Genomic DNA, 13468 nt, shown 5'->3' with positions numbered 1-13468 from the left:
AAGTGATGTAATCAGGGCTTCGTCAACGGTAGATGAAACGACAGAGTCATTACTAAACTGTACTTTACCAAGTTGGCATATTACTCTGTATATGCAGAACCAAAATGATGATAAGCAGAAGATTGTTGTAACCATGAGGTTATATCAAAATCGAAAATCTATATTTTATTATTCGAAACAGAAATCAGACACAGAATTCCGGTACCTGTGTGTTGGCACAGTTAGCAGAGCGTCCATATCACAACTGGGAGGTCCTGAGTTCAAACCCCGGCCGCGTTAGAACAATAAAGGCGTTAAAAGATGGAAGTTGCTACTACCCTGTATATGGCGTTCAACAATACAAGGGATAGAGCCTCGTTGATCTGGCGCTGCACAGTTGCTGCCGGACACACGATCAAGCGGGCAAAGCAGATTTTCGGAGGATTTCTTTTTCTGATTTCTGTTTTGAACAGAAATATGTATTTTTCCCTGTTGGCTATTGAATTATATAATTCCCATAGGCTTTGTACAGTAACCATCAGCTTCCATTATGGGTTGCTTCCTATATGGTAGCATGGAAATAAATGGGGAATTGATTAAAAAATTAACTTTGAAAACCAGGTGTCATTGTTCAGTTTATCCCACGCGCAGCAAGGTGCATAATTATTATCCTAAGGTGCACATGGCTTTTCTCTTTTGGTTGTTGTATAAATTCAAGCTTAAATTGGGTAGTCCCTCTCAAGAAGAAGGTGAGGAGAACAATAAAAAATCTACGGCTTTCTTTATTCTCTATTGCTTAATTCAACAGTAAAATTGGATGTATCATTGCTGTCAAGAGATTAATTACTTTTTTATATTTCTATTTAGAAGACCATATCACTGACAAAGGAAGTAACCAATTTTTTTTGTCATTTTATAGGTTTCCATCTATATTCTAACTATCATTTTGACCTATTTCTTCAAGATTTTTTTTTAAAGATTTGAAGATAAGAAGCCATTGTGCATGTCACAGTATTGCTTACAATGACACTGTCAACTTGAAATTTCATTCCTTCAAACAAGAATTGATCATTTGCACAATTCTAAATCCTATTGCATGAAACTTGTCATTAATGATAAATATGCCATCAATGACAATATCATTCAATGGACAATTCAAAATAAGTTCTCTACAACCTCTTTTACTTTGTTCCTATCTCACTCTCTTCATTTTATTTCATTCTGTCATGTTCTCATTACATGTACTTTATTCTACCTCTGAGGCTTTCTTGTCATGTGCTGGGTATTTCAATTAATCTCATATATTTATAATTGTTTTTAGAACAATTTCATTTTTATATTTGCCTATTTTATTTTAAGTTGTATATTTTTTTATATGTCTGTATATACCATTGGTAAACTCAATGTAATTAAGCCTTTAAGCTGCTATCTTCAGTGAATATTTGAAATAAATAAACCACTCCATTCAATACTCAAATGACCGATGATAGAGCAGTTAAAAACAATATGTTTATGCGATGCTGATCGTTCGCATATTTATAAACTCGCAAATAAAAAGAGATCCATTTTCGATTTGAAGAAATGAAGGCATTTTTTGTAATATGATTGTGAATACCGTTATTAGGGATAGTATTCTGGAATCTTGCATATTTTTGGTTTTCAACCCTTTTATAACCCTATATAAATTAGCGGATAACGAAGGAGAAGGTAAACCAATTCAAGTTTTACCTCAATGGTTGACCGTTTTCCTGGCCCCTCAGAGAAGTAAAAACTTCGCATTTCTTTGACGTCTTCATGTTGTGAGATCCAAGTTTATACCATAACTCGTTGGAAACCATGTATACAGAAAATATACAGGAATAATTTTTGTAGAACTATAGCATTACGACAAACTTACTCATTAACAAATCTGCGGTGGCTTTGGTATGAACACCTTATATTGATTTATGTACGCTTTCTTTTATAGAAACCCACACATAATGGTTCTTGAAGAGTTATAAACATAACATTCATAGCTGTTTTATTTGAGGTTTGTTGGAGTGCGAATAGGTTGTTTTCTTCTTAAAATTAATGTGAGAAAATTACTGCCGAAAAGAAACTCCTTTTTATATAAAATCTTCCTTCAATATAGATATATATATATATATATATATACTACATATAGAAAACCGCCTCAGTTTGATATTTTGTATCAATGTCTGTTCTTATCTTCAGTAGATGACATTCAACGTAGTGCAGCAAAGGCTAACATTGTACCAATCTAGGACGAAAGAATCCTGCAGCCTTCCAAAAAGATAATCTGATCAAATTTATACAGGCCAATTTGATTAAATCACACGAAATGAGTTTTAGAACCGAGAATTGGGGATTATTAATTTTTGAAAAGAATACAGCTGTTTGTTTGATTTTTGATAAAATTTTATCTAAAAAAGACATCGATAATGAAACGTTTATATTTCATTGGATAAAAAAAGTACATAAATTTCAATATCTGTGTGGCCCTGATATTTGCTCGACTTTATTAAAGCAAAATAGGTGCTCAACAATGATGCCGAAGATAATCTAGGTGATGATGGTGATGATGAATATAATAAAGCAAACATTTTGTATGCCTTATCCCCATTATCGAAATAATACTATAAAATACAGATGCAAAAAGGGGTTAACAAATTAGTCATTCTATTCAACTAAACCTAAAAAACACTAGGAAATAAATTTCAGTGTACTTTCAGCTGACGACCATGAATACTTTGAAGGAATTCACTTTTTTGGTAGGAGGAAGAGGAGGATGTGAGGTAACGAATCATACGTCACCACTCCGGGGCATATTATTTCCATTACAATGCACACAACACGTTCTTAAATTCATTACGCAACATTGATTGAAATCCTTTGTGTTGTCTGGGTAACTTTATTTGCCTTTGATTTGACTGAATGGATATGCACTAGAAACAAATGATCTGAAAATAAATTTATACTCATGCCATATGAAGACTTTTTACAAATACTCAAACAATATTAATCATTAGATAATATACAAACCACATTTGCTGCTTGATTCGAATTCATTGATGTTTAACTAACAATAATTATCAATATGCCATCACAAATTAATCAAATCATTTCCATATATTACAAATTCGCAATAACACTTAGTGCATCACCGACACGACAGAAATAAATGTAATTCGACACGTAATTCACCAATATTACAAACCATGTTTCGATCATTGTAAAATAACAATAAAGAAATATTATATCAATGATGTACCGTATAGAGAGAGTACTTTAAAACTTTTGACATATTTCATTAGACCAATTTTTCAAAGGTGATCTTATATACAAACAGAAATCTTAAGCAAACATGTCAATTCAATAGTAATTATCATTTAATTGGATTCTCCATGCAATATTTTTACCGTTCTAAAAGGTCGATGATTTTATGATGACTTGTAATTAATCAATTCATGGTGTAATAAATACAATTCAGAAGAAAACATACATTATTAGGCAATTGAATATAATGAAAACTTCTACCACTTTCAGTAACTCGCTGGTCCAGACCAGCTCCGGGCTTAGTCGGAAATTTGTGAGTTTATGATTGCCGCGTGCTAAAATAGCCCGCGCTAGACCGGTGCTATTTTTAGGCTGATATTACCAGCATCAGACTAGCTCCATCCCCCATGCCCGAGTATTTGAATGGGTGATCGTAAGAGTAGTGCAACTCTTCTATGTAGTTACTAGAGAGTTTTCGCATTCACAACGGAGACACATAGGCCATAGACAAGGGGTCGAACCTTGTTTTTTTAGATATACAATGTTTTTTGATGGTTTCTTGTCAATTCGAGGGTGCTGATTCCGAATCTGAATGATGCCACTCTTGTAACCTTGAGCATTTTCCGCAAATTGGCAAAATCCAATATGGCCGCCAAAATATGCAAATTACCCATGAAAATCATAAAATTGCCAACACATTAGCTATAAAATGCATGTAGTTGTTGTGCAGAAGTGAAATACCAATTGGAAAAGCGATATTTGACAAAATATTTATTTTATTGATATTCAAAATGGCCGCCATAAACCCTGTATACTTTATTATGTAGAATATGAATGGGGAAAATATTTTTTCAAACAAGAGTACTATTATTGCATGTGATTGTGACCTGCGAGTGGACTACTGTCTGAAAACATGACTATTAACAAAACTATGTCATTTGTATACTATCTAATGTGATAAATGCTGTATTATGATATTCAAAATGGCTGTCATAGACCCCTTATACTGTGTACAATATATAAAAGGGGGCAAATAATTTTCACAACCTTTGAATTTGTTTGACTTTAAAATGCCAATAACTGCGAAATATTGGTGTAACACTGTCTGACAACAAGGATTTCTAACGAAACATATCATTTCCCTTGCAATTTCGGTAATTATGCTGCATGTTGACATTCAAAATTGCTGCCATAGGCCCTATCTGTATTATGAACAAAGCGAATGAAGAAACTAATTTTCACAAGAGTAAAAACAATAAAATGAATGTAATTGTAATCTATACGAGTGAAATATTGTCTAAACACATGATTTCTGGCGAAACATATCATTTCATTTTCCATGCATGAGATAAATGCTGTATTGTAAAATTCAAAATGGCCCCTATGGGCCCTTACAGTATTATCTACAATGTAAATGGGGACAAATACTTTTGAAAGAATTAGGATTTGCCTGACTATGAAATCCATATAATTCTGTTGTATAAGGAAAATATTGTTTGAAAACGTGATTTTTTTAATGAAATATAACATTTCCTCTCCCATAGGTGATAAATACTGTATTTTGACTTTCAAAACGGTCGCAAAAGCCCCTACAAATTCTGTAACATGCGTATAGGGAAACTAATCATCACCAGAATGAGAACCAAAAACGCACGTAACTATGTGATGTATAGGTAAAATTTGGTCTTGAACATGATTTCTGACTAAATACATCACATAATGGTTGAGAAGGTAATAAAGGCCTTACTTTGAAATTCAAAATTGCTGCCATAGCCCAAAGTAGTATGTACATTAATTTTGACAAAATTTGTACTATGAAAATGGCTTAATTTTGATGTAAGTGTTAAGTATTGTCTAAACCCAATGATTTCTAACGAAATATATCATAGCTTGTGTCATAAAGGTGATGAATGCAGCCTTTTAAAAATGAAAAATGGCCGCCATAGTCCCTTATCTTAATATGTAAAATTTGAATGGGGAAAGATAATTTCCACAAAGAAACATATTGCAGCCATTTTGAAATTTAAATATAGCATTTATCACCTAAATAACACAAGAAATGATCTATTTGGTTACAAAATCATATTTTCAGACGATAGTATACTCATACATGCAACACCATTTAGTCAAGCAAAGCCAAATTCTGTTAAAATTATATGTTCCCATTCACAAAGTACATAATAGGCCTACCGTTAGGGCCTGTAGCGGCCATTTTGACTTTCAAAATACATTATTTATCACCTACCTGGCAGAATGAATGGTATATCTTGTTAGGAATTATGTTTTCAGACAATATTTTACTCTTAAATCACAATTATATGCATGTTATGGTGCTGACTCATTTGAAAATTGGTTTCCCAGATCGATTGTATATAATACAGTCAATGTCTTTTGGCGGCCATTTTGAAAGTCAAAATACAATATTTAACACAAATATGAAACCCGAATAATATATTTCGTTGCAAATTATATTTGAAGACAGTATTCCACTAATTTACCACAAAAAAAAAACGTTTAGTGCTCACCTTGTGATTGTTTTTGTCCTCTCTCACATCGTAGATCATAATTTTAGGGCCTTTGGCGGTCACATTGAATATCAAAATACAGGGTTTATCACATACATGGCATGTTAAATAATAAATTTCGTTAACAATAATGTTTTTAGTCAGTATTCCACTCGTTTATCTTAACAAAATGCATTTTAGTGCTCACTCTTGTGATTTTTTTGTGTCACCATTCACATTGTACATAATAGTGTTAGGGCTTTTGAAGGCTATTTTGAATATCAAAATACAGGATTTATCACATAACTGACATAAAAAATGATATATATCGTTAGCAATCATGTTTACAGACATTGCTTCACTCATAGATCATAATTACTTGCATTTCAGTGCTCAATTTTGTAAAAATTAATTTTCCCCATTCATATTGTAGGCCTACAGGGGTCTATGATGGCGGCCATTTTGATATCAAGAAAATAAATATTTTGACAAAAATCATATTTTCAGATATTATTTCACTCCGGCAGCACAATTGCATGTACTTGCTTTTGTCGAAATTTGGATTGGGACAGCAGATCATCCGAAGATTTGCGCCGGACGAACAATTGCAAATATGTCGTTGTCCAGAGTCAAGAGATTCCCAGTCCACCAACTTTCGACAAAAGCCTCTCAGCTCTCCATTTTGATTTATCTTACACTTCAAAGGAATTGGTGAATTTTATAGAGTGTCTCCGTAGTAAATACGAAATATCCGGACTGAAACTTGTGGTGCGGACTATTTTAGTGTAAGCCTGGTGCTGACCAAAAAAATCATGAGTTACTGAAAACGGTTTTAGATTGCCTTTCCTTGCTAGTAGGGCTAACGGGGCCAGAACGCATCTTTTACTTATCAATTCTGTAATCAATCTAGTGCTTAATATGTAAACATCCCTATTCTTAAAATGGTTATTCCAATATCAAATTATAATGTGTATACTACCAGACCCTATCAGTGATGATAACATTTTTGTTACATTTTGTTTTGTATTTTATTATCTCATCAAAAACGACTTACACAAAATAAATCATCATTTTTTATAGTTGTTTTCTTATCATGTTCAACGGAAGTCCAAGTTCAATATATATTTCACCCCTTACCATCGATGGAAATAACAGTTCCTAACGGAAACTAGAAAAAAAATCATTCAAATTAACACATCTAAATCAATACACCTGAGCTACTGGACCATGTGGACTGCATTCGAACATTACATTTCCAATTGTTAGTTAAATAACAATCAGACGCATAAATGAAGAGGACATTGAATTTCATTGAAGACAATTTAATTTTCAAAATAGTTCAAATACAATAAGTAAAGTAAATGTTTTTTTAATAACAATATGAGCAACGAAGCGATCCATTTTTATTTTATATATACTCCTTTGCCGTAATTCTCATGAATTACAGAGACATTAGATCAGCTGGAGACTCCATGAGAAATACTATGAATGGTATGGTATAGGAGTCCGGTAATTGAGTCTATAAAGGGAATCATACTCAAATGTTTGAACCAAGCTACAAATTGACATGGCAAGGAGTCAATGTCTCTTTTTTTTTTGTTAGTAGAGATGTTCATTGGTAAGTAGATTTAAGTGAACGATGCCTTCTAGATGTCATTACCATTAGGGTTGATTGACTTTCAAAAGATGAACGATGTGGTGCACAACGTCCCCATTAAATGAAAACATTTGATATCGACTCTGGTCATGGATTCGTGTTCCTTTCAAATATCTAGTTTTTTAAGTGGTGCTCCAAGCACACCGTGATACATTTTCTTTTTCGATCGGGAATCATGCAGCTGTTTATTAAGAATTAAGTTCATATGGAGGTGTCATTGATTTGAAAGATATCTAGATGATACGATTAAGTAACAAGATAAATTTACATTAAAAAATATCAAGCTCTTTTTAGTATATATATATATATATATATATATATATATATATATATATATATATATATATATATATATATATGGGTATAATTTTTAGGATATTTACTTGTTTTGGAGAGAGATCCTTACATGATAAAGGAAAATGATGATAGAAATGTAAACTGAAAATCTTTCCATCGTAGTTAGCCTCATAATGACCTTGTTATCATGCCCACAGTGTAAAGTTCGTTTTTTTTTCTTTCTTAAAATCATATACAGGAACATTAAATTTGTTGAGAATATGTATAGGACCACTATGCAAAACAAAACATAAACACATGTCGGACATTTACAACTCATATGGTTGTGAAAAGTGATATATCAATATAAAACCGTAATACTACTAAGTCCCCATTGTACTATTACAACTGAAAAAAATAACAATAAGAGAACACAGATGTCAGCACTATGAAATACATCTAAACCTTGGTGAAATGCCATCCTCAAAAATGGAAGCGATATGTACATATATTTTGATACTACTGACTTAATGCAAATATGAATATACAGAATTATATACGAAATTTCAATAAATGGTGTATCACATTTAAAAGAGAATATGAATACAAATTTCGTGTTCAGTACTTAACTACCAAACCATATGTGGCTTTTTTATAAGATAAAAACAAAACCACTCCAGAAATAGTTTAGAATGACAAATTGGAATATAATAATGATGTTCCAAATGTAACAGCGCAATTTAACTAGAAATATATTTTCAATGTTAAAAAGAATATCCAGTGCATATTCGAATAGTCATTCGATGTCGTTATCTCGGAGATTTAATAGAATATTACGGCATGGTATCGAATGAATTTCTTGCTAATAGGGCGCTTCCTATAATGGTCGAATATCCAGTCAATGGCGTCCCATTTCCATAGGTCACTAATATCACTTACTTCTACAAGTGTCATAATTATAAATGCCGAGACTTCATGTCTACCTTCGAGGAATATTATTTCTTTAAGATGTCTTCATGCGTACGCAAACGGATATACCTTAATTTCCTTCCGCATCCATCGCGCTTCAACAACACAAAACCCCGTCCGAATCCAGAACAAACATACCATTCTAATGGCATGGCCCTGGGAAGCGGGGATGTTTCGGCACCCCCAACAATTTCCTTGAGGGTACTGCGTGTATTATTCTCCTTAATAATTTCTCTGGAACCAAAATGACTTCAATTTGTAGTGAAGCCCTTTTGCTTTTTAATTCTCGGGACGAATTACTAGCAGATCTCCATTTTGTAGTCAAACCCGCTTTTTTTGCTTTTCAAATTTCTCGGGACAAAGTTTATTTCCATTTTGAAGTGATTTTTTTTTGCTCTTCAAATTTACATCAGCACCCCCAATAAAAAAAAAACGCAAGTGGAACGCCTCTGGCAGTCTCGCCTGCATTACGCAATGCGATACAGCAGCAGTGCTGCCTTTGAAAACAGCTAACGAATAATTATTCACATAAGAAAACACTAATATGATAATAAAATATTATGTCCAATGACCCAAAATGACATTTGACCATTATCATGTGACCTAAGACATGTGCAAAACAATCATTCATACTTGATACCCTTATGTCGATGTTTTATGTGCTAGATCCATAAACTTTCTAAGTTATGATGCCAATTCAACACATACTCCAAACACGGCCAGAGTTCATTGACCTTTAAATCCCTTTGATCTTGGCCATGTTCTTGAAACCCGCAGGGTATTCAGGGATATATTGCTGCCCTTATGTCCAATTTTCATGAACTAGATCCATAAATGTTTAAAGTTATGATGACAATTTCACAAATACCTCCAACATTACCAATGTTTGTTGACCCTCAATGACCTTTGGCCATGGTCAAGTGACCTGAAACTCACACAGGATGTTCAAGGATACTTGATTGCTCTTATATGTCCAAGTTTCATGAACTAGATTCATAAATTTTCAAAGTTATGATGACAATTCCTCAAATACCCCCAACATGGCCAAAGTTCGTTGACCCTAAGTGACTTTTGACCTTAGTAATGTGACCTGAAACTCAGGTAGGAACTTTAGTGATACACTGTTACCCTTATGTCTAAGTTTTATAAACTAGGTCTATATACTTTCGAAGTTATGACAACATTTCAAAAACTTAATCTTGGTTAAGATATCGATATTGATTCTCCCAATATGGTCTAAATTCATTGAGCCTAAATGACCTTTGACCTTGATCATGTGACCTGAAACTCAGGCAGGATGTTTAGTAATACTTGATTACCTTTACGTTTAAGTTTCATGAACTAGGTCCATATGTTTCCTAAGTTATGATGACATTTCAAAAACTTAACCTTGGTTGAGATTTCAATGTTGACGACGCCGCCGCCGCCGTCGGAAAAGCGGTTCCTATACAGTCTCGCTCTGCTATACAGGCGAGACAAAAATCCCAGGGCACTGTCCAACGGGAAATATACATCTTTTTTCTGTCATTAAAATAATATTTGGCAAAGTAATAAGTAAATTATGCGAAATTATGTCAAGTTGTTAGTTCAGTCAAATCTTTTTTATTCATTAAAAGACCAAAACAATGCAATAGTTGTTTCGTCTTCAGCGAGTTTAGTTACAGAATAAACATGTAAAAATAGAGTATTAATTTTTTTCAAACACTGGCATAAAAAGAATAGTACTTTAGTCGTCAGTTCATTGTCAGTAATTCTTCAATTAGCGGATTTTCCTAATACAGACACCTTTATATCAAAAGTTATTTATCAAACAATGTTGCCCTGTTAGCATAATAGCAATGACCCCTTAATTAATTTTAGTGAAATTCAAATTGCGGTATAGAAAGACATTAATGTAGGAATACAAAACATATTGCATTGTTACATATCTACGCAACCTGAGCAACTCTGCTGTGATTGTTTATTTATTTAATTTCCAATATGAACATTTTTGCACAATATATGTGTTATTTGTAAATCTGGGCGTTGTGGTAAGCATCCCCGGTCAACAGTCGAAGTTACGAACGGGCTAGTCTTTACATACCAGTCATGCGTTTCTATACTGATCATGATTATTGATTCTCTGATCTTGGCCAATATGACGTGTTTCTGTCCTCTATAATGGTAACTGCAATTAAACAAAAAATACCTCCGCCGTCACAAGCTTGTTTTTGTAAAAAGTGAAAAAGAACATCTTCATACCACCTTATTTTGTCGAAAATCTGTAATCATGGTAATGTATTGCTAGAAGTGCTTCGTTCCTCCAAAAGGAACCAAATTAATCTAAGCAGTGTAATAAATTGTTCATAATCATAGACAAATGACCTAGTGAGGTGGTAGAGGATGTTACGTTGAATAAAGTGATCGATGTGTGAAACATCGAGCTTTTGTTATAATTTGATCATTATGAAGTACGTTATGTCAGTCAGATATTCAAAGTAGATTGTCGTAGTAAGTCAAGCAGTCATATAGTTTATAGTTTGTCAGGTCGTCGGTCGTCTTTTGAATTTAGTTTCCTGAAATAGTTCAGTTTAGTTGTATTGGATGAGTTTTATTTTATGAAGGTCACAGGTTTGCACAGTCAAACGTCAGCATGGTCAACTTTTGATTGGTCAGTTCATAATAGTTGGTTTAATTCCGTCTAGGTATGAGTAGGTTGTTGTTTTTTTCCACACGTGTAAGAAGCAAACCTAAAAAACGTCCATATTCCTACAACGAACGAAACCTCGGAGTCTCATTATGCCTTAGAACAAAATTACACCGATTTATCTTGGTTACGATATGTTTCACAAATAAAGCATAATGATATTTTTTGTACAGATTTTACAATAGTAAGAAATTAAATATGATTACATTATATCATGAATGAGCGCTTCACTTGTATTTACAACATATCTAAGAATTGATCTTTACTTAGCAGAATAAAGATTGTGATAGTAACTTTATGATGTTTGACATGATGTGTTTCCCGTCCTCAAGCAATATCACGTACATGCATTCGCTTGCAACAAAATAATATATTGATTAGTTATGAACTCAAAACAGTCATATCAGTGCTTTCAAAGCATGCATTATTATGATTTGTAACTCGTTTTCTAGCCGTTACCACGCTATTCTTGTAGGCTGAGTAATTACTCCTTGGCCCATCTCGTCCCATCTCGCTAGATGGTCGACAACGCAGAGTGTGTACAAGTGCTCGGCGGTAACTTGTACTCAAGGCGTACACCACGACAGGATTGAAACACGTATTCAAGAAAGCAAGAATGAAACGAACCTGGCGGAATACATGGGCGATTCTAGGATGAGATGGGTTTCTGTAATCAAAAGCATACTGGAACCACAGTGCATAAGCAAAGTAAGGCAACCAAGAGATGCCAAAGAAGATGGCGATGGTGAGTAGCATGATAGCCACTCGACGTCTCGTGTTAAGCTGTGGGGCTGCACCTGGTTGACGCTCACCGGAGAAACGAGAAGTACTCAAGATGAGTGTTCGCGACATCTTGGTGTAGAAGAAAGTGATGGTGATAAGTGGTATGACATACATAACGATGAAACGGAATGTCTCGTGTATCAGTGCAGTTCGTTCGAAGTGAGGCAAATAGAAACACGTTACCGAAGTCGGCATATGGGCAATTTTCATAATTGGAATAGAAAGAGCCAGAGACACCACCCATATGATAATCACCACCAATGATGTTTTTAGGTGAGGTGATAGAGTGCTATTGTCTCCTACCGGACGTGTAATGGCACAATAACGTTCGATGCTTCCTGCCATAAGAGAATAAATACAGACACCTTGAGAGAGTACCTGCATGCCATTACTCAGCTTACACATTACCAGTCCAAACTGCCAGCAATGGTGTATCTCATGTTCTGCGTGAAATGGTGCAGACACCAGCACATGAAGCATGTCCCCGATAGCCAGGTTTAGTACCAGAATATTCGGAGCTGTGTGGAAGTGTGTGTAGCGGAGCACAACTATCACCAGGCTCAAGTTTGCAAAGAAACCAAAGATGGCAACGAGGATGAGAAAGAACGGACCCCAGAGCTTCCCCCAATTCGCTTCGCATGTTGGTTCTGTCAGGTTAACGTAGTAGCTGGACCAGCTCACTGAACTGTAAGACTCCATTGTAGTTGGAGGGATAGTTGTTGTAGTGGTCCTAGAAAAAAGATAAAAATAATGACATTGTCAAAATATGTTGAAATATTCAAGGTCTTATGCCTGTACACTACCAAATGACTCTGTCAAATGACCCATTACTGGCTACCTGCATTTTCCAGTAACGAAAAAATGAAGCAAAAGCAAGCACAAATATAATCAAGAATTGCATGATTATAATGAACTTCCGAAACATATATGGACAAATATTTTACTTAAGTACATATGGATGAGGTTTTCTGCTTAAAACATTGACAAACGTCATAACATTCAAAATCGTATGGACAATGTTTATACAGTGCTTTAAAAGTGTTTTTACACCTTCACGGATCTCTGGTGTAAAAGTGCTTTAACACCTTCACGGATCTCTGTCCGTGGCGATTCGGGGTGCCAAACTGATATTTTCTAGCATTGCCGGAGTGAATATAGGATTTGACAGGGTATTTACACGGAAATGTACGCAAATTGCGGTTTCTACAAGGATAGACAAGGAAGCACTAGGGATCTGCTTGATAAGCTACCGGAGTCAACATGGAATGCACGGATGTTACTTGGTCCTTACATGGACCTCTAAGGTGGTTAAAGTTCTCTAATGGGATATCTAAAGAG

At 34.4% G+C, this 13468-nt stretch overlaps 1 protein-coding gene across 1 annotated transcript; it reads right to left on the bottom strand.

Moving 5' to 3' along the window:
* Positions 1 to 7784: 7784 nt before the first annotated feature.
* LOC129256063 (neuromedin-B receptor-like) lies at positions 7785 to 12942 on the bottom strand. Its single transcript, XM_064097790.1, has one exon. It carries the CDS (start codon positions 12827 to 12829, stop codon positions 11729 to 11731), a length of 1101 nt encoding a protein of 366 aa, XP_063953860.1. The 5' UTR covers positions 12830 to 12942; the 3' UTR covers positions 7785 to 11728.
* Positions 12943 to 13468: the final 526 nt, after the last annotated feature.

The sequence above is a fragment of the Lytechinus pictus genome, chromosome 3, assembly GCF_037042905.1.
Source record: "Lytechinus pictus isolate F3 Inbred chromosome 3, Lp3.0, whole genome shotgun sequence".
Taxonomy (NCBI): Eukaryota; Metazoa; Echinodermata; class Echinoidea; order Temnopleuroida; family Toxopneustidae; genus Lytechinus; species Lytechinus pictus.
Note: the sequence above shows the minus strand (reverse complement) of the source record. Positions and strands in the feature narration are given on the sequence as shown.

Bases quoted from the DNA above. Each gene is read 5' to 3' on its own strand.
- LOC129256063 (XM_064097790.1), bottom strand. From the start codon at position 12,829: ATGGAGTCTTACAGTTCAGTGAGCTGGTCCAGCTACTACGTTAACCTG.